Source organism: Mirounga leonina, unplaced genomic scaffold (assembly GCF_011800145.1).
Source record: "Mirounga leonina isolate KUSES-001 unplaced genomic scaffold, KU_Mleo_1.0 Mir_115, whole genome shotgun sequence".
Taxonomy (NCBI): Eukaryota; Metazoa; Chordata; class Mammalia; order Carnivora; family Phocidae; genus Mirounga; species Mirounga leonina.
In genome coordinates, this window is record NW_023270268.1 from 81422174 (window position 1) to 81445346 (window position 23173).

Sequence of the window (23173 nt, forward strand, 5' to 3'; positions counted from 1 at the left end):
ATGATTTAGAAGGGGTTGACAAGAACATTTTCACACTTTCGGAATTGCAGATCTTCCCTCAAATCTTTAATTTTAATTTAAAAGTTATTTCACCATAAAATACAAGGCTTCTTAGACTATCTTATGCAGTTTGGTAGACTGTCACACTGACCACAAAATCATATCCATCAGAAGACAACTCAATGGGACATATACTTGATGAGTATTTACTATGTGCTCAACACTAAAGATCTAGCAGTGAATACAGACAAACTTTAGGAAACAATATGGCACCCTGCATAATTTTAAGATAACGTGAATTTCCCCCTGAGTATCTGTATATGATTGTGCAGGAATGAAAAGATATGATGTGAGTGATCGATCACTCTTGGCTCTGAGGCTTATATTCAAAATTCTTCTGAAATGCAAATATACTTTGTCATACCTTGATGATTTTGCTTAGTTATTAAACATGTCAACTCTATACTTAAGTTAGTTAAAAACTAATTCCAGGGATATTATTAACAAACTTTGAACATCTGGCATTTTATTTAAAAAACTTACAAGCAAAATTTCAGGTCTACTGGTTTTTATTATCCTGTTATTACCAAAACATCACCATACTATTTTTCTTTTTAAATCAATATAAAAGAAAAAAATATATTTTCCTTTTAAAATCAATAATTTTGTCCTCAATCAAAATGAAATCATACGTAATAGACATATGTATGTATTCAATGTTTACCTTAAGAAGTAATTTTGGTCTGCCAGAAATGATGTTCCAAGAATTATTATAACATGTTTACTCTTTGGTTCTAGGATTAAAACACCATCTTGTGCTGGAAGGTCTGCCTTGTTCCTACAAATACTTATCACCATACTGACTACAAACCCTGGAGTGGGAGGATATTCTTATCCATTGACTATTTGGAACTCCTTCAAGCCTCCTACCTTCTCATTTAGTATGTAACCTCCCAACTGTCTCTTTACTATGGGGAATCATAGCAAAAAGGATAAAAGACAAGACACCAGCTTATTAGCAATTAAACAGTTCAAAAGGCAGCCTGGCCACACCTTAAGTCCAAGATACATTGGGCCATACATTTGATCATAATGGGATTGCAAGAAGCTAATGATCCTTACTGTAGTCACTATTTTCGTCCTTGGTCCCGTCAATGGTACCATCTGGGTGCATCTGCAGGAAATATCCCTGCTGGCTGAATAACCTTGTCACAATTCCTTTCAGCTGGGGTTCTGCAAAACAAAATGAAATGATTTTTCAAATTCTTATTTTGTTTATAAAAATACGCACTTGCAAATTGTCCAAAAATTCTCTAAGTAAACTCACAAATGCCAAAGTCTTAAATATTGAAATAAACATTTGGGAAGGGGGCATTTCAGTAACATATCTTTACTCTTCTTTTTCCTTCTAGAGGCAGAGCCATAATACTATACAGCAGTAAACCAAATATAAGTAGACAAAAACTAATTATGATTAGGAAAATACAGAAGAATACTAAAAACGTGAATTATTTCTCTCCCTCATGCATCTAGTGTCTGACTGCAAGATGCCACCAAGCTTATGGTCCCATTACAGAATCACTATCTAGACCAAACTGCCAATATAATTCCTAAGCTTCCAACAGTCAAAATTAGGCCCTGGAAGATTTCTATTTGGGCTCAATGTCAACTATCCTTCAGAAGCTTCTGGGTTTTGAAATGCTGGTCAAGTTCAGCCAGAAAGAAAGAATGGCTTATATGAGAACCACAGGAAAAAAGCAAAACCCCCATGGTCATGAGATGTATGTGAAAACAGATTTCACCTTCAATAAATACCTCAGCAAAGAGGAGCCCCAGCACTTCAAAAGTCATTTTTCCAGTACAAAAACAAACAAACAAACAAACAAATAAATAAATCCATGCATATTTCTCTAAGTATTTCATATCAGGAGTGGTCCTCAGCTTTTGAAAACTCCCTACACATTAATACCATCAAGCTGAACTTTGTATACCACATTTGGATTTCTATATATTAGCTAACATAAATATTTAAAGCTTTCTCATTGTGGTGCTGGCTGCCAACAATTCATTTTCTACAACATCACTACCATCTCTGTCTCTACTTCAGTACTGGGCAAAAATTAGACTAGTCTAATGCATCCCTGAGGTAACAACATACTATCCTCAAAAGGACGATCACCGAATTTCAACTGATAGTCAATTTCATTCCTTCCCCCATTTATTCAACCAATATTTACTCCGAATCTCTTTTTTGTCAAGCAATATGCTAGGTATAGTGTTAAACAAAACATATTTATTGACATTTAATTCCAAGTAAGAATTCTAGTTAAGGATTCAGTGCACTTAACTCTCTGGGAAATGGACCTGCTCTCTACAGCATATGTCTGTGGTTAAACTTTTTCGCATACGACTTGATCACATATATTCAGGAATATGAGGCAATGCCTATATAAACATGTCTTCTTCAGAGCAATCCTAAGGAGCAGAAAAGATGCCAAGAAAATTGGGAATAAGGAAGCAGGGTTATGAAAAAAAAAGAACTGAACTGGAAATTAGGCATTGTGATTGATAACTATATGTTATATATGTGTGTTAAATAAATTCAATTTATTTACTTTGTGCGCCCTAATTTCCAATTATCAATACCATCTGGAAGTCAAAATGAAATATCTTTAGATCCCTTCTATAAGTATCTATTGACCTGGAGTACATTAGAATCCTCTGCCCTGGGTGGTAGCAGAAATCAAGGAATGGCTTCATGTTCAGTGTGTTGCCTCCATGGGCTCACCCAGTCTGACATACTAGGGACATGTTGGAGGAACACATAGCTAGCTAAGATCACTGTAAAATAATATCCTGGACCGCTATTACCATCTATTAAACCCTACCTACCAACTTTTCTAGGCTCAACTCAAGAGCACCTCCTCCAAGAAAGCTTAGCTATCATAATTGCAGATCACTTTTATAATCAAGGGAAATAAAAAGAACATGTGTGCCTCTGCCATGAGGCTGACTGACAGACAGGTGCTAATATGGCACACTGAATTCTATGTATGCAGCCAGAAGACCCAGCTTTGAACCACAATTGGCATGTGGTCCTGAGGAAGTCATTTTACATTTAAGGCTCGGTTGTCATACCTATATAAAGGAAAAAATAATTCCTATGCTAACTATAACCATTGAGAATTTCAATGAATAAATATAGGTGATAGTGTGATTTGAAATCCGTAAGAATATAAATCCTAATTAAGGTCTGTTTTTTAATGATGAAAATCAAACGTCTTCTGATTTCTGCTTTAGTGAAATATTAATTAAGCTTGTAAGTCATTAAAGTAAACAGTGGGCTAAAAGTAGAGGATAGAAAAAGATAGGAGAAAGGGACAACTGTCTTATATTTGATAGTTTATTTCTAATAAGCTTGATAAGGTCACTTAAAGAAGTCATGTTTTGGTTGGTAATGAGATGCATGGAGCTGAGTCACTAATGCCAGCAAAGGTTTGTTTTTTTCATGCTCCTCCTTCTGTAGCTGTAATTAAACACTTCTTTTGCTATGGGGAAGCTATCCCCCTGTTGGCGCCCTGGGAATTCAGGTTGGTAAATCCTATTCAAGATAATGAGCATCAGGCTTTTATACCATCCCTGACTGCCCAAAAGCAGTGCCAGAACAAGCCTGGAGTCTGAGTTTTAATTATGTGATGATCTATGAAAGCAAATGCCTTGCACTCTAGATGTTTCAAAGGAGACATGACCATCTATTGAACAAATGCCCTGAACGTAGGATGTGTCATAGAAAGCCAGGCCTGCCTGTATGCTGATTACTATCTATCAAACCCTACCAACCTTTCTGGGCTCAGCTCAAGACCATCTCCTCCACGAAGGCTTGGCTATCATAAGTGTGGATCATTTTCATAATGGGGCGTGGAGAGGACATGTTTTGTTGTATTTTAAAGAAAGGGGTTAAAAAAATGAGACCACTTTTTGGTACATCTAAAATCCTCGAGGCACTCAACAAATATGCTTTTTATTTGTCAGACAACACTTGGGGATCTAAGGGATGAATAATTCCTGTGCTGTCCTCAAGGAGCACCCAGTCTAATGCATGAAACATATTTATATATAATACGTGTGGGGTAGGTGTTAAATAAGGGATAGAAGCAGAGTGGCATGATGGCACCAAGGAGTAAGGGACTAATTCTGTCTCAAGGTTGGGTGAAGGCACCTCATCCATCAGTTGGAAGAGTAAGTGGCATTTTAATAGGCAAAAACAAAACAAAACAAAGCCAAAAATAAAAACAAAACAAAAACAAAGAAAGGGCATTCCAGACAGATAAACAACGGATATTTTCTAATTTATATGATTCTACTTGATTCTAAGATAATGTTCTTCTATTATTTTTTTTTTTAATGAAATGATGGCTATATTATTAGATGGTGAGGTGGCAGGGGTTTGGTTAGTCATCTTTGTACTCTAAAATGGTGTGGCAAATGCTGCTAGCTTTTCTCCCAAATCCATTTCCTCTTTTTCCTGGGCACCCAGCTAGACCATATGTCCTAGCCTCCCTTGCAGTTAGGTTTGGCAGATGAATGAGTGTCATACGGAATGTAAGTGGAAGTGATGTGTGCCATTTTCAGGCCGAGGCTTTTAAAAGCAAACATTCTCTTAATGCTAGCTGGATTTAGATGACAAAGCCCTAGGGATGTCAACAAAACAGAAGAATGCCGGACCTCTGAATAACTGATAGAAAAAAGACAACAGCCATCAGAAATACCCATTTTGGACAGGTGAACAGGAAATAAACTTCCATTGGTCGTGCATAGTGACATTCTTCCAAAAAGTACAATAGGAAAGGGGGAGGGGATGGAGTAATTTTACAGCAGAGAAACCTGACAAAAAAAACACTACCTCAGCAAGGTGATCAAGGTTACTATCAACAGTCATAAATCATGCTGATAATATGTACCCTTGATATGATGTGATGAGAATGGCACTTTACCTCCGTGATCATCTCCAAAACTCATAACCCCAGTCTGATCATGAGAAAAACACTAGACAAACACCAACTAAAGGACATTCTACAAAATAGCTGACTAGGAACACTTAAATTGTCAAGGTCATCAAAAACAAAAAAAGTCTAAGAAAATGACACAGCCAAGAGGAGTCTAAAGAGACATGACAACTAAATGAAATGTGATATTCTAAATGGCATCCTGGGACCAAAAATGAATAGTAGGTTAAAACTAAGGAAATCTGAATAAATTATAGACTTTAGTTAATCATGATGTATCAATACTGATTTGTTAATTTTCATAAATATACCAAACCAATGTAAGATGTTAATACGGAAATCTGGGTGTAGTTTATATGGGAACTCTTTGTACTGGCTTCACTTTTCTCTAAATTTAAAACCATTCTAAAATAAGAAGTTTAGTGATAATTACAGCCACAAAGCAAGTTAGGAATTTAATTCTCAAAGAGGTTGGGTGAGAAAGTAGGTAAAGGATAGGAACTCAGGCTCAACACTGCTTCCCTTCAGGATGACATGGCGATTTCCACAGCGGTTTGAATTCAAGGCCCCTCAGGAGAGCTGGGACCTGGAAGAGTTCTCTAGACACTCCTGCTGGTTTAACATGTAATGCAGGGGAACAGTTACCTAGGTATGTACTGGAAACCCAGAACAGGCTGGAATGATGGGGGCCTGATCATACATCTCAGGATGACCACTGGATGGCAGAAAATAAAATACCCTCCTTCATCATTGTCAAAGATTAAAAAAAAAAAAAAAAAGCTGACGCTCAGAGGGAAAGTGTCTTGTCTAAGGTCATCGAGCTAACACATAGTTGATTTAGGACGAGAACACCTCTCCTATACACTGGATGATCATCATCCTTTCCTTTCAAAGAGCAACTAAGACATAATCCATATCTTGGGCAAGCTAGGAGTTTGGGGGACAAGAAGCAAGGAGGGAGAGCACTGAGTTGTGTTATCATTTATTAGAGTATGGGGACGATAAAGAAAAGGGGTTATAGGAAACTGTGCAAGAAGTACATATATACACATATATACACACACAATAAATATCTTTGATACTACAATTAGATTGTATTTATCTAGGGCCTGCCTATTCAACATTTGCACTCAAAGTTACAGATAAAGGGCCTCATGTAAACACCAAACTAAAATGAAAAATACTAATTAATTCATTAATTAAAATGAAAAATATAACAGTGATCCAAACTTTGTTATGGAAGCCAAATCCAGAGAATTAATAGTACTTATTACAATGATGATGGCTGTATTTCGAACACATCTACTTTGTACCAGGCATTCCCCTGATGATTTTACTATAGTTTTATTTAACACTCACAATAACTGAATGTGTAAGGTACTTTTTTCTCATTTTCCAGATGGGATTATGAAGATTCAGCGAAGTTACCTCACTTACCCAAAGTTACAGAACTAGTAAATGAAGAGGCAGATTTAACTTAAGAGTCTGTGGTCCTAGCTACTCTCCACACTGTTCAGTCACTTTCAGAAAGACATTGGCAAAACTCACACAGGCCGGAAGAAAGGGAGCCAAATCAGGAGGGCGCAGAGGACTGCCATGTGAAGAATGGCTGAATGAACAGTCAATATGCAGCCTGGAGAAGCGAGGACTCCTGGGACGTGAGAGCTGCCCTCACTTTCTTAACAACAGACAGAAGTAAGAAGCCAATTTGTTCTGAGTGGCTCCATAGGGCTAGAACTAGGGCCAATGGGTGAAAGTTGCAGGGAGACAGGTGAAAAAGAATGTTCTATGAACTGGATTCAAAGAGAGAACAGGCTGCCTAAAGAAAGAGTGAGTTTTCTATCATGCACAGAAGCAAACAGGGAGAAGCAGAAAAAACTCCACATCAGAGCAGCTGTGAAGGACGGGGAGGTCTGCAAAAGCTAAGGCAGTCTGCATGACAATGCAAGGTCCTCCCCAGCCTTGATGCTCTGGAAAGCTTTGGGATCAGCCAGATGGCCCTCTAAATACAAGTTTGCTCCTCTTTATCTTCGTGTGTGCTTAGGACAGGGAATTAAAAAGACGGTTTACCAGTCATCGTGAAAATGCAGCTCTTTGTAAATGTTCAACATGGATTGTGGGAGTAATTTGACGGGGTTTTCTAATCAGTCTCTGTGGGTTTGGAAAGGGAGCCTCAGTATTAAGGTTTAATATTGCCACTTAAAGGAACGAAGATTGAAGCAGCTGTTAAATGTGATTCTTGTCAAGTGCTTCTGGGACCTCACACGGCTGCAGATTTCAAAAGTAGACTATTAGGGTTGGACAGTGTTCATAAACAGATACATTTCTGACCAAATCACAGCTAAAGGGTATAGACGAGGGCGTGTTTACATACCATAAATCAAAGCCCCAGACAAATCAGAAATGGGTACAATAAGACATTTGAAAGAGGACAGAACTTATCTGGGCTTTGGAACACACTGCAGAAATTACAAGCACACTGAGTGAGAGGAATTCATTAAAAATACATACTGTTGAGTAAAAGTGATGCAGGACGGAGGCCCCGCCTTCACTCAGCAGACTGCAGTGGACACAGGAAAAAGAGCACCTTGCAGAACTGAGCGCAGAAGACTGGAGATGTGTCATCATGGCCACCAAAATCTGCCCTGAGGGGTAAAGGGAGTGTCGTCCTGACCCAAGTCCTCAGTCTCCTCATGGGTCACACGCAGGTGACAGACATACCATGAGCAGTCACCTACCTGACAGCAATGAACTCCCTGTGGAGCAATAATAATTGCAAAGGACTCTGTATCTGTAAATGCGTATCTATTTTCCCAGTCAACGGATACTAATAGCACATTTCGTTCAAAAAACAAGTATTCATTGACCACTGGGCTTTGTGGAGGTTATTATTCTAGGCATAGGGGATAACTAGTGATTTGCTAACAAACCGGCTTGCGAAAAAAACAAAACAAAAACAAAAAATTGCCCCAAACCTGACTCCCATGGGGCTGATTTCCACTGTGTAAATATTCCCACCACGGCTGATTCGACACTACCATGGAACATCACTGAATGCAGAGCTAGAGCTGGGAACAGATGAGGAAAAGGGGCTCCAGCACACCACTAATTTTAACCGAGAATAAGACCCAAAGCTTACATTCCAATAGGAAAATAGAGAAACAATCAATATAAAGTAGAGTTTTGGTATAGGTTCTGTACTGAAAATGAAAGCAATGAAAAGTGATGGAGTGTACAGGAGGTGTGTGTGCCATTGTGGACACAGTAGTTAAAAAGGAGGGGGACCCAGAGGCCGGAATGAATAGAGGCAGCAAGCCATTGGGGGTATCTAGAAGAGCGCTAAGAGGATCCTTCTAGGCATCGGAGAGAGCAAGTGCCAAGTAATCCTAATTCTTTTTTTTTTTTTTTTGAGATTTTATTTATTTATTTGAGAGAGAGAATGAGAGAGAGAGCACATGAGAGGGGGGAGGGTCAGAGGGAGAAGCAGACTCCCTGCCGAGCGGGGAGCCCGACGTGGGACTCGATCCCGGGACTCCAGGATCATGACCTGAGCCAAAGGCAGTCGCTCAACCGACTGAGCCACCCAGGCGCCCCAAGTAATCCTAATTCTTGAAAAGATTAGGAACCATCAGATTAAAGGTTCTCTAAAGATCCTTTCTCTAGACCAGGAGTTGGCAAACTACAGCCCCGTCACTGCCAACTGTGTAAATAAAGTTTTATTGGAACAGAGCCATGCCCATTCATTCACACATTTGTCTATGGCTACTTTCCTGCTACAACGACAGAGATAAGTGGTTGAAACTAAGACTCTATAGCCTGCAAATCCTAAACTATTTACTAACAGGCCCCTTACAGAGAAAGTTCACCAACCCTTGATCTAGACCCTTGTGTTGTTTCAGTTCCCTCTGCCTGAAATGCACAACCCCTGCCCTTCCTCCTCTGCCCAGAACTCCTCCTGAGTTTTCTGGGCTCAGCCTTCTTCTGAGGGCCTTCCCTGACACCCTGAAGCAAAATTAATCACTCCCTCTGCAGAGCTACCTTGTGCACAGGTTAGGAGAGGACTCCCCACACTGTTACAGCTGCTAGCTTACCCTGTCTTCTGTCTCTGCTGCTGAACTATGAGGTCCTCAAGGGCAGGGACCTTGAATTATTCATCACTCTGTCACAGCACCTAACACAGTGCCAGGCACAGAGTAGGTGAGGAGTGTTCATATGTTGAAAGAAAGAAGGAGATAAGTCATATCTGGGTTTTTTCATTGTCACCTATGACTTTCAGAGGAGCTCCTGATTTGTAAGGAAGCTGTTTACAGTCTTATCATATGACGCCTCCAGCCTTCAGTCTGTTTCTTCCCTTTCTCAGTCTCAGTCCCCGCACACTGAACACAGTCTGACAAGCACAGCGGCGTCCTCCATAAACTGCACAATCTCCAAAGCCCTGAGATGCCTTGCACTTCTACAGGAATCAAGTGACCTTGAGACGGGCAATCCTTAACCTTCACGCCGCCTCAAAGATAAATGGAAAGAAAGGGCACGCTTGTCCAGAGTATGCTCTTCATTGAAGCAGTCCGAGCTAGGGAAGGCAGAAGAAGCAGGGCAGGGAAATTGAGCTAGGATTTAAATGCCAACAGGGATGGAATTTGGTACAAAGCCAATTTTATTCCTCATACTATAAGCCCCCTCCCTCCCAGATTCTCCTCTATAAGATGCTCATGAAAATTTAAAATAACTCAAACACCATTTATTGACTTCCGACATGCACAAGGTGCTGGGTACAAAGACGAGTAAGGTGTACTTCCTGCCTCGAAGGCACACACAGCCTCCTCAAAGAGACACATACACAACCAAACATTATAGCAATGAACATGAAAAGTGCTGTCACAGAGGGACAAGCAAAATGCCACGGGATCACAGAGAAGGGATGCTAATTTTACCTGGGATGGTGGATTCTGGGACAAGAGGTACGTTAAGAAAGGCTTCTTCGAAAAGGAAGCAACATTTTAGATTTACACTTGAATAGGCAGGGAGACTTGGCTTTAAGCAGCATCAGCAGGAACAATGGCCCAGCCTAGCATGCTCAGGGATTCCAGTGAGCAGACAGGTACAGGGTACAGGGAAATAAAGAAGCACACGCAGTGGCTGGAGGTGACAGCAGAAGAAAAATGTGGGTCCAGGACACCTGAGGTTCCTTAAGCAAAGTTAGTAAGTTTTACTTTATCCTTCAAACCAATGACCTCCAAACTCTTTTTACTAGGCATCCTTATCTGTGAAAACATTCAAATCTACAGCCCCCCCCATATATGTAATTTATAAATTACATGTATGTACTACTCTGTAAATTATGTGTCTATTATAAATAAAAGTTGAAATTCGAAAGAGACCAATACTAAACAGAAGCAGAAACTAAAACAGCTTCTTTCCACAGGCCAGAAGCTGGTCCTGCTCCATCCACTTCAGGCAGGAGAAGCATTAGGCAACAGTGTATTGAGCCACGGGAAAACACTGAAAGACTGTAAGTGTGGGGAAACATATGAGGGCCATTGGAAAGCCAAAGTGGAGAATGATAGAGAAGGATGGGTTGGAGTGGTGCACTGTGGTCATGGAAGCCACTCTGGGAGCCGTCACATAGAATAAGGGCGTCAGGCAGGCTGTGGCAGTAAGAGTAGAGAGAAGGCGTTAGCCTCAGGACTGATGACGCTTGGTGGTGCTTGGTGGATGGCAGCATGTGTAGACTCCCTTAAGTTCTAGAAAAAAGCATGACCTCTCCATCCCCAAATCCAAGTCTATCATAGTCTTCTAAGAAAGCCCTGTTTGAGTGTAGAATATCATGGAATGTGAGGGTGAAGAAAGCTTCCTGTGAACATTCCCATGAAGCCAACTTATTTATTGGCCATTCTAAGGACTTGCATTCATGAAAGGAAGTTTGATTCTGGTTAACCTCAGAGTCATAACTCTAGGGTCTCTCTCAGATTATCACCCAGGAAAGAAGACCTGGAATGAACACTGCCTTCTAGGCAGCTCACCAATGAGCTCTGGAGGATGCAGACCACAGGATATTTCAAACATGAAGGCTCTCCTAGAATCTTAAGATTTTAGAACCAGAGTAGCCATTTGGGATGATTTAAGTCAAGGTTCACTGGACAGACAAAGAAGCAGAACAACAGAAGAGGGGAAAACCTTGTGGCAACACATCTTCTATTCCCTGGAGTCTGGGCTCTTTAAAGTGCTATGATGATCTGTGCTGTGCCCCTTCAAATGAAAACCATTTTTCACCCTCCCAGAGGTATTCTGGCCTTGTCCCTCGCTAGTTGTATGGTATCTAGAAAGCGATTTAATTTGTTTGTGCATAGGCGTACTTTGCCTCTTGTGAAATTGTTTGAATGACTAGGAATTTCTTCTGAAGGTTGTTCTAAGGAATTAAGAATACACATTACTGGGGCACCTGAGTGGCTCAGTCGTTAAGCGTCTGCCTTTGGCTCAGGTCATGATCCCAGGGTCCTGGGATCGAGCCCCGCATAGGGCTCCCTGCTCAGTGGGAAGCTTGCTTCTCCCTCTCCCACTCACCCTGCCTGTGTTTCCTCTCTCGCTGTGTCTCTCTCTGTCAAATAAATACATAAAATCTTAAAAAAAAAAAAAGAATACACATTACAGTGTGCTATGTGACCAGGAAGTAGATGCTTGTATGGTAGGCTTAACTTGCAGACGGAATTAAAATTGATAGGAAGACCCATGGTTAGGATAAGTAGCAGCAACAAGCAAATTCCCCTGAGTTTTATTCACAGATAACAGTTGCTGAACATTTACCACATACCAGGCACTCAGTATGGATTATCTCTCTAAATTCTCATAGAAATAACTTAAGGCAGGCATTATAATTGGGCATCTTTTTATAGATCAGGAAATGGAGACTTGCAGAGGTTAAGTCACTTGCTCTAAATCAGATAGGAATAAATGTGCTGCAGCCAGATCCCTGTCCTCGTTACACTTTCCATTGCTAATCATCAGTTGTCTCTTTAAGAAGTCTAACATGCTGATACTTCTCTTTTCTTCCTTAACTGTAATCAGCCCACGAAAACAGTAGAAATCTATGGAGCAAAGGACCAGGAATAAACAAGACTCAACTGGAGCTGAACACACGACTCTTGGCCTCTTGGTATAAAAAAAGGTGGGGGGTGGGGGGAAGAGAGTGTAAACATTTCTATGCATACAGAAGTCTTGTGTAATGAAAGCATCCTCACTTGGCATAGAAAAATATTCTCAGTTACAGTCTTAGGGCCTCTTTTTCACATGGACATCTTCTGGCACCAGAAATAACTGAACAGGACACATTATTTGGAATAGAACAGGCATGACAGTTTCCTGACATCAGAGGAGCTGCACAAAGTTGGACCTGTCCTAAAACTGTCCTGTATCTCAAGGGAGATCTGTTCATCCAGGTTGGCAAGCCTGGGAAATTCCCTCATACACCACAAATCTAAATTACCTGCAGGTAAAATGCTATTGTTGTAAAACGTGATCTTTGTCTACCATCTTTTTTTTTTACAACATCCACGAAGAAAAACTTGCAGAGTCAACCAGAGTGAGTTGAAGAGGTAATGATACCTTCTGCAGAAGAGCCGTTTAGCACTCCAAGAGCACATTAATCAGCTTCAACTCAGTGGCTAGTTCAGGCCTGGCAGGGTGGTGTAGTGGGAGCCTGGGCTGGGGGGATCCAGACAACAGGGCTCTGATCCCAGCTGTTTGCTCCTCTCCATCCCCAAAGCCACCACCTCGTCCAGGCCCTCAGCAGCTTCTGGCTAGATTCCTCACTGACACTCTTACTCATTTTCCCTTCCAAACCACACTACAGTGGAGGTTATATTTTACAATATGAATTGGAGCTTGTCACTCTCCTACTTAAACCCTTTAATAGCTTCCCATTTCATTTACAATAAAACGCCAAACCCTCAGCATGGCCTGGAGAGCTGTGCACCATCTGGCTCCTGCCTACCATTCCATCATCATCTCAATTTACTCTCTTCCTGGCTCACTAAGCTCTAGGCACACACGCCGACTTTTCTTCAGACCTAAGGATCTTTGCACATGCAAATCCCTCTGCCTGGATTGATTTCTTCAAGTCTCAGCTTTAGTATCACTTCGCAGAGGTCTGGCCTAGGATCCCAATCTAAATCTAAATCATATTCATATTCATATTCTTTGTCAGCACACACTGTTTTCCCCCTTCATAACACCTATCTCAATTTGTAATTAGAATATATTTTATTTGCTTAATATCTATTCCCCCCTCTGGAAAACTGCAGAAGACTATGGCATGAGGGTGAGGCCATGTGGGTTTTATCCATCACAATATACCTATTCGTAACACAGTACCCACTAACATGGCATAGGAACAAAACACGTATTTGTTCCATGAACTGGTTTCCTATCTCTGGATTTCAGGTTTTATCTCTAAAATGACAGTATCTGACAGTTCAGTAGCTGCAAGTCTAGGATCCTGGACACCTAAGGGACTCATAAGTAGAAAATAGATACTTACAAGCTATTTCCAATTAGTTCAGTTGAAAATGGGGAAAGTATTTTTTAATAGATTATACATATCACCACTGTATACTAATAAAGATTATTAAAATTCCATTTAAAAATATAATCTACACAAACTATAACAATGCAATTAACTTATTACCTGATATTATAATACACAAAAGAGAAGTAGAAATACTTATCAAATGCAGATAGTACACTTGTGATGTAAATATGGATTGTATGCAATACCTCAAATTCACTTTGGGATGTTCTCAGTGACAAGTTGAAAGCAACTGAAGCAGAAGTGCAAGGAACTTCCACTGTGAGAAATAATGGGAGACCATCATAGACACATAGATGAAAAATTCCATGGACAAATACGTGAACCAGTGTTTTCAGACAAGAGAGCTCAGATGATACTCTCAAGGGTGATCACTCTTATTCCAGACACTAGTGTAAACACACACACACACACACACACACACAGCCTGCTTCTCTCACAGCCAATTCCAAGAAGCATATGTCAGGGTTCAATGCACAGGGATTGATCTAACCATAGCTAATGATTGTCCCAAACACTGCAGAAGAGGCCAGCTTGACTTTACCACCCATAACCTATTTAAAAAAAATCAACAGTTTGCCATTTATAACTGACACATCCTAGTAACAAAAGATATGATTTGTCAACAAATGAAATTTTAAATTGCCATATGTATGTTTGGGAAAATAACTACACATTAAAATATATATTACATTGTATCTACGTGTTACAGAACCAAAAATAGAAAAAAAAATCTTTTTTTATTTGTTGTTTTAAACTTTGCACTTTGTTATATTAAAAAATAGTTTAATTATAGAAATCTTTGTGTTTTGGGGGTAGCTGGGTGGCTCAGTCGATTAAGCATCCGACTCTTGTTTTTGGCTCAGGTCATGATCTCAGGGTTGTGAGATCGAGCCCCACGTAGGGCTCCGCACTGGACATAGAGCTGCTTAAGATTCTTTTTCTTCCTCTCCCTTTGCCCCTCCCCACCAAAAAAGAATCTCTGTGTTTTGTTTCTCAGTGAAAAGATAAGAGAGCACTCATTGCAAGTATGTATCCACACAAAACCCATTCTGCATGTGGATCATCATTATTGTTATAAATGGGAAAACAGATTAGATAGAATGTTCATGAGATTTTCTCTTTTAACTTTGATGTTGAGGCCTTAAAAACTTCTTGGTGTGCCGTATAAGAATTTTGATCAGTGCTTTCAATTTAAGCTTTTAAGGTAAATATTATCTTGATTACAATTTGCAGATTTATATAATTTTACATACTCCTTAATTATTTCATTTCTTTGAATTCTCTTTTTTAACACAAAATATTTCAAACATGTGAAAAACATAGAGCTAACAACAGCCCTCAGAACTATGTATCAGAGACTATTGAATGATTTCTATGCATAGTATTTACTCATACAGTCTTTATTATAGTTCTAGGAGGTCTTATTTTGCTTTCTCATTTTGCAGGTGATGAGATTAAGACACAGAGAAGTGAAGTAAATGTCCAGGTTCCTACATTTCATAAATAGAAGGGCTTTGAGGATTGGAGGCCAGAAAGTCTAGCTCCAGAACCCACAGCACAGGCTCTCATTCCCTCCTGCCCCTCAAACATACATGAACTCACCACCCACATTTAACAAATATTCACATTTTCTATAATTGCTGCAAATTTTTTACACAATTAAAATATTGTGGTCATCCCCCTTAATTCCATTCCATTATTTTCCTAGCCAGACCCAACCATATTTCTGCATTCAGTATGTAGCCTTCTTGTTCTTATTTTCTGTCCCTTTACTTCCTCCCTTTGTATCCACAAAAATACATAGTGCTATTTTGTGTATCATATATTTTTACATAAAAAGTATCATGTTGAACATACCTACCATCCAGCAATCTGATGATATCATTTAGCATTATACTAATATTATATATTTGGATTTTGAATTTTCATCTGATCTGTAAGTCCTTTAATAAATAACTATAATCATTTTGCATTCACTGTAATTTCTGACTTTGTTGTTTTTATTTCTATCGTCTTAGTTTGTGTTTTCTATTTATTTTGCATTTCTTTTATTTCTTTACTTATCCTCATGTTCTTTCAATTGGATTGATTCCATTTTCTTTATTCTCCCTCCGGTTTTTCCCCTTATCTTGACTTGGAAATTGTAGTTCTATTTCTATTATTTTAGTGGTTACTCTTAAATATAAATACTCTTAAATATAAATAAACGTAAATTTGTAATTTAGCAAAATCCAAGGATAACTGTTATCACTAAGCTCTTACCAAATAATGAGAGCAACCTTAAAACTCATTCCTCTCACTGTCCAGTTGTTCTAGCTTCTTTTTAAGCTCATGAAAGGCTTGTCATAGGATCTCTGTCAATCATTACGTATTATTTACACCAACACATTTACCATCTGTTTTGCTCACCATTGCATTTTCAATCCCTCCTTCCCTCTGTAAAATGTAAACATTTCTGTCTTTGCCACATTTGTTTCTTTCTTAATATTATAATTATGATATAATGATTCTTAGATGTTTTAAATCTTTTTTTTCCATATTGCCTCTACCTGCCTATTGTTTCTGCTTCTTTTAATGATTAAACATTTAAAATATTCTTATTTTTAAATGTATTTCAGATTGATCTAGTATTTAGAATTTAGGGGTATTAATTCTTGTTTGTTGTGTTGTATCCTTGTGTGGTTTCTATTATTGGACGATGAGATTTTTTCAGAGGTAGTTGTTTTGTGTTGCCTTGGATTGTAAAGCCATCAGGAAGAGTTTACATTGGCCACTCATGACATTTTGTGGATTTCCCCAACTTCAGAGAAGTTTTTTTGTTAACTTCTCAGATTGGGATTCCGGCTTAACAAGGAGATACTGTTAGTATTTTATAATTTGATACTGGACCTCACCCAGGAAGTGGTCCAGGTTTAGGTTTTTCATTTCTTACAGGCAATACTTTCCACCTATTACCTTCCTTAGATGGGCTCCTGTCAGTTTTCCGTGCCAGATGGAAGTATTTCTAATTCCCCATTTCTCAGAAGGAGCAGGGTCTCTGTCAAAGGTCCCTTTCTGCCTAATGCAGCCCTAGGGCTCATCTCCTGCTGACAGGAGGGCAAAACCCAACACCCAACTACGGACGCCCATGCCTGGCTCTGATCATCCTCCCAAGCACATGAAATCAGTTCCTGCTCTTCTCTATGAATATAAATTCCGTCGTCATTTCTGGCCCCTGAGGAGTTCCCATCTTTGGTCTTGAGCTCAACTATGCATTTTAATTTTTTTTTTAATTTTTTTTTAAAGATTTTATTTATTTATTTGAGAGAGAACACATGAGAGGGGATAGGGTCAGAGGACGAAGCAGACTCCCTGCCGAGCAGGGAGCCCGATGCGGGACTCGATCCCGGGACTCCAGGATCATGACCTGAGCCGAAGGCAGTCGCTCAACCAACTGAGCCACCCAGGCGCCCATGCATTTTAATTTTTGCTGTTGTTGTTTTATTCTCTCTAGCAGATCCACCTATTTTTTTTATTATGTTACGTTAATCACCATACATTACATCATTAGTTTTTGATGTAGTGTTCCATGATTCATTGTTTGCGTGTAACACCCAGTGCTCCATAGATCCATCTATTTTTAATCAGGAAGAGTCCTGTAACAGCTCAGAATATAAGAGTCAAAGTCTTATCACTTCAACATCAATGTTTTTTATGCCTCTTGTCTTTAACACATTGTACATTATAGGGGTAACATTAAAACTGTCTCATATTCAAAACCATCATCGTGGTTAGAACTGCGCAATCAAATAGGACAAAAACAAGAAACGCTTTGATGGATGAAGCCACGACCACACCTGTCTGATCCCTTCTAAGTGTCACGTAGCCATTCATTCAGGAACTGAGAGCCTACCAGGGCCAGACACTATGGAAGGAGACTGACATCCGATGGGGAGCTCAGTATATGTTCCCAAACAAATCCTAAAGGAAAAGTATTTTTGAAATAATTCATTCGATTGCTTCAAGGAAAATAATACATATAAACAGGTATCATTTTCCCTAGAAGACTGCAACCCCCCTAGTTGGGGAAGCTCTTCTCCTTCCCCCTCTTTATTTTACAAGTGAAGGAATGGAGCCCCAGTGCAGGAAAAATGAATTTTCTGGTACTACACATTCATCAAAATTCAACCAGAATTCTTTCTCCTATTGAAATAGCTTTTCTAAAAATGGAAAGATATGGACATAACTATTTTTACAGTTAAAAACTAGGTAAATCCCAGATTATTGATAAGCATAATTTTAGTAGACTTAAATTCAAAATTTCCAGAAGCAATACAGCAGGGATTATTTTTTTTTTTTTCATTTTAGCAAAACAGCCCTCTAAGAACATTCTCTGAATGGCGTAAGTTTACATTCTGATTTTTAAAAAGTAACATTCATTTGCTCTTTCCTGTTTTATTTTTAATCTTTCCCCTCACTCTACTGAACCAGAAATACCTCTTATCAAGCACCAATAATTCATACCTACCTCTCTCATATAACTATGTAATAAACACATATATGTATGGCTATTCATTAAATAAATAAATAAATAAATACAAATTATAGCATATATTCTGGGAATAAGCTAGACAAAATGTCAAAAATGTCCCTTGGTACTCTGATACCTGCAAAAGTAAAAGGAAAAACTATGAGGACATCAAGGACACTAAAAAAGCTTTAATTCTTTTGGAAATATTCAGCAAAACAATGAAACTTACAAACTGTTTACTTCTCGGAATGCTACATTTCTCACACATACACACACACACACACAGATAATTGTGAATTTGTCTTAAATTTCACACACCTAAGGATACTGCTTTATTTACCCAGTTTAACAATATTAATTTTCAGTCACTACACTTTGGCCCCAATATACTCTCAACAGAAGTTAACAGAAGGAACACTGTACCAGGAGTCAGAGGTTTAGATTCTAGTCCTAGCTCTACCGTTTGTGCACTTCACTTCATTCCTCAGTTTTCTCATGTAAGATTAAAGAAATTGCAGGGGCACCTAGGTGGCTCAGTCAGTTAAGCATCCAGCTCTTGATTTTGTCTCAGGTCATGATCTCAGGATCCTAAGACCAAGCCCTACATCAGGCTCTGCGCTCAGCATGGAGCCTGCTTAAGACTCTCTGTCTCCCTCTGCCTCTGCCCTTCCTCCGGCTTGCACTCTCTCTTTCTCTCTCTCAATGTGTCTCTCGAAATAAATAAAATCTTTAAAAAAATATTAAAGGAGTTGGATTTTAAGATCTTTTTTAGATATTTTATTCTATGGTTTTAAAGCAATAATGGTGGCAATTATAAGACTTTTGACTTAACATTTTATTATGTTTTAGTCATTGGGTACCATGAAATACCCAGATTTGAACAGATTCAAACATCACAGTAGTATAAAATAGACACCTTTTATAGCTCAGAGCTTGGGGGAAAAAATTGCCAGAAATAAATAACAAGATTTAAAATAAAGGCTGTGCCAGAAATATGTAAGAACACTAAATCAGTTCCAACATTAAGCAATAATAATTAATATTCACTAATAATTAAGTGGGTGATGTGTAGTTTCCATTCCAGGTGCCCCAGCTTCCCTTTCTTGTCTCATTATTAAGAATTACAATTGCCTGTGCTGCAGATAAACCTTTAGGCAAAGCATATTTCATCTGTTTGCTTAATGGACTGGCATCTACTTGGAATTCAGAGTTCTGGAATTTAATATTGGTTGCAATATAATTCATAGTTGACTTCAACATCCTCTTTCACATAGGGAAAATTCTCAAGCTAATTCAAAGTCTAAGACTTCATTAACTTTAATTTACTTAAGTGAAACATACCAAACCACATTCTAGAATCCAGCAAAGGAAATAGAGATGATGGCTTTTGGAATAGAAATCCACAGACAAAATAACCTGAACGATAAAACATTATGAGACGGGAACAATGATGTTATTTCCAAAATGGTGTTTTTGTCCAGAAATTCTATTTATGATAGTGTGACAATAACAATAACCTGGGGAAAACAGCTCCTAATTGCATAATAAGGAATAGAATAGAACTTCTTAGACTTCTCAGAGCAATATTGTTGAAGGCAGCTACCCCACTTCACTAGTAGTGCATCCCCCCTCCCTCAGCATAGCAAAGGAAAGAATGCTGTGTTCTATACCTGGGCCAATGCTATGCAAAGACAACATAATGCAAGCCACATAGGTAATTTTAAATTTTCTAAGCAGTCACAATTAAGAGGGAAATAAATGGCTAAATTATTTAATAATATATTTTATTTAACCTAGTATATCCAAAATGTGTAATCAACATAAAAATCAGTAATGAGATATTTTATATTCTTTTTTTCATGCTAAGTCTTCAAAATCCATTGTGTATTTTATAACTACAGTCCATCTCAATTCAAACTGGCCACTTTAGCTAGGGACTACCATACCGAACAGCACAGCTCTAGATATTTGCACATATTGATTGACATATTTCTCCAAACAGCAACCAAGTACCTGCTGCTACATAAAGCAATAATTATCTCAGTGACCCATAATGGGACTTCTCAGAATAACAAGATAGAGGTAACCAAAGACCACATATGTTCTGAAAAATACATATCAAAGCAGATGCAAGACAAAAATCATATCCTAAGCCTGTTGCCTGCCTGCCTGCCTTCGTTCCTTCCATCTACTTACACTAGTCTTTCCTTCTACCGACGCTCTGACCTTGGTACTAAGCTAAGAAATACAAGTGTGAACAAGACAATCAAGGCTGGTGCCCTCATGAAGTTGACTGTATAGTGGGAAAGAAAGAACTTAAATAATTCTATAATTAATTTATTACAAATATAAGAAGTGCTCTAAAGGAGTCCTGGCTGCTATGGAGGATGGACTTTATTTAGTCTCAAGGCAGTTTCTGTGACTGAATATGTCCTCTCAAAATTCAGATGTTGAAATCCGAACCTCCAAGGTGATGGCATTAGGAGGTGCGGGCTTTGGAAGGTGATTAGGCCATGAAGGCAGTGCCCTTGTGAGTGGGATTAGTGCCCTTATAAAAGAGGCCCCAGAGGGTTCTCTCGCCTTTTCAACCATGTGAGGACACAGAGAGAAAAACGGCCATTGATAAGGAAGGCTCTCACCAGACACTGACGCTATGGGCACCATGATCTTGGACTTCCCAGCCTCAGAACTATGAGGAATAGATGCCTGTTGCTTGTAAGCCAACAAGTTAATTTTTGTTAAACAGAATGAACTGAAAGAGGAGTCAAAAGTCAGGACATAATGTTGAAGATAAGCCCTAAAGAACATAGCAGAATTAACTCAATAAAGCAGCTGGTGAGAGAACATGTAGGAAGTGGAGAGTGATAACATTCCATACAAGGGCAGCAGTACAAAAGAAAAGCTTCAAGGACAGTAAAGACTGTGAGGAGTTTAAACAATTGAAAGTGTGGCTGGAATGTAGAGACTAACAGTATGGAATGTAGCCCAAGATGACTCCAGATCATTCGGACTGTAAGAGACCATGTTGGAAAAATCAGTAAGAAGCAGGAGTCATCTGAGAAACTCCAGATTTAAAGACCAGAAGATATATGGGACACATAGAAATGATCGTTTAGGGAACAGTTTTTACTCACTTGCCTACCAATTAACCACTGATGCAGTGGTCTATCTCTACCCAGCCTGGCCACCCTCTCCCCATCTATGCCAATACTGTAGAATTTTAAAATGTATAGTTGTAAAAGCCCAGCCATCACTACAAATCTAGCCTTTGATTTTATGTACCTTTTTCCAAGAATAAGAGCCTTTCTTTCCTTACCAATTATTAGTGTGGTCTTCTCTATTGCCTGTAGCAATAACAAAATGCATTGTTATTAAAAACAAAGTACGAAATTGTTCAAAGCAAGCAAGCAACAGAATTATTTTTACTCCTTTGCCATTTCTAACCTAGAACAAATAATCAACCCAAATAAATTATAATTATGTAACATTTATAATTCATAATTATATAATTTATATGTACTATTTCCCAACTATATTAATCTAATACATATAATTATAAAATTTGGATTATGAAAATATCCCAGTAGAAGGAATGCCCATATTTTGAACTTTTAACTTTTGCACAGAATAATGGAAGGGTGTGTAAAAGTTTTAAGCTTGAAGATGATACAATTTAGCCCATATTTTATAAACTCGGTAGACACTGCAAGAGAAATAACAAGACAGAAGCACAGGCAGGGAAATAAGCTAGAAAACAACAACTGTAACAATAGTAGCCCAAGCAAGAGATGACAGAGTTGCATGAGAGTGTTCTGCAGACAGAAAGTGGTTTAAGACGTAAAATTGTCTTGACTTAGTTATTAACTGCATGTGGGCAGAGAAGGAAATGTGTGGGAGGCAGTAAAAATAGAAGGTGGAAGTATGGAACCATGGCACAGCCTTAATTTTCTTATAAGAAAATAGAGTACATACTTAATTGATGTACCTGTAAAATAACATATACTTCCCAGCATGGCATGAAAGACTAACTCGAGAGTTTATACTTCTCTGACCTAATACAGACCTCTCTCTCCTTACAAGCTACATTGCCCACTGAGCATAGGATGTCTCTGTGAGATATTAGGGAGGAATGAGGAGCTGCACATGTTAATTGTATCCTTGCTCTTATGTATACCCTTGGCACTGTTCATAGGCTGGTGTGAAAGTCAACCAAAGTGTAAAAAGACAATTTTTAAAAGTGGTCATTCTCCCCAGTCTTTGAATGCAAATAAACCTTTACTGTCAGAGCTAGCTTAACATGTCAAGGATGAGTCCAAGTTTTCCAATTTAAACCAGATGGATATTGGCGCCATTATTTGAGAAGAGGAATAGATTTGGGAGTAAATCTTCAAATTCAGTTAGGGATACGTTCAGTTTGAGGCACCAAGTAGAAGTTGGGTATACAAGTTTATAGCACTGAAGAGAGGTTATACTAAGCACTGAGTGCTACCAAGAGGTTGTGTAAATGAGGATTGGGAAATATCCACTGTATTTAATAAAGTGGAAGCCCCTAGTGGCCATGGAAAGAGAAGTTTTGTTGGTGGTGACAGTAGAAGCCGGAATAGAATAATATGAGGTGTGAGCAGGGGTGAAGAATAGTTGACAATAAATACGGAGAATTCTAAGTTTGAACATGAAGAAGAAGAAAAGTAAGCACTTGACAAAGGATTGGGGAGTGTGGTGAGGTTGTCTGATTGATTTTAAAAGATTTAAGCCTGTTGAATCAAAAACAGGAAGAATCCAAGAGAGAGGAGTTGAAATATCTTTCCTATGAAGGTAGAGGGTATGAAATTTAGAACACAGGAGATTGGTTTCAGCTAGAAGAAAAAACAACTTCATTGTAACAGAAGGAAAGAAGGATAGAACAGATGTCATTTTGCTTATTCAGATGCAAAAGTGTTGAGGAGTTCCCAAATATGGCGGCTCCTCTTCATAGCAGGTAATTCTCCCTCAAGATTTCCAGGACATATGTGAGAATTCTGGGGCGGGGGGTTGCATATATATATATATATATATATATATATATATATATAT

At 38.8% G+C, this 23173-nt stretch overlaps 1 protein-coding gene across 1 annotated transcript in view; it reads right to left on the minus strand.

Annotated features, from left to right (window-relative positions):
* FGF12 (fibroblast growth factor 12) overlaps positions 1 to 23173 on the minus strand; it is a 74865-nt gene that overhangs the window by 26392 nt on the left and 25300 nt on the right. The window contains exon 2 of the mRNA XM_034990722.1: positions 1123 to 1233. Coding sequence (XP_034846613.1) covers positions 1123 to 1233 — 111 coding nt within the window. The remainder of the gene's footprint in view (positions 1 to 1122; positions 1234 to 23173) is intronic.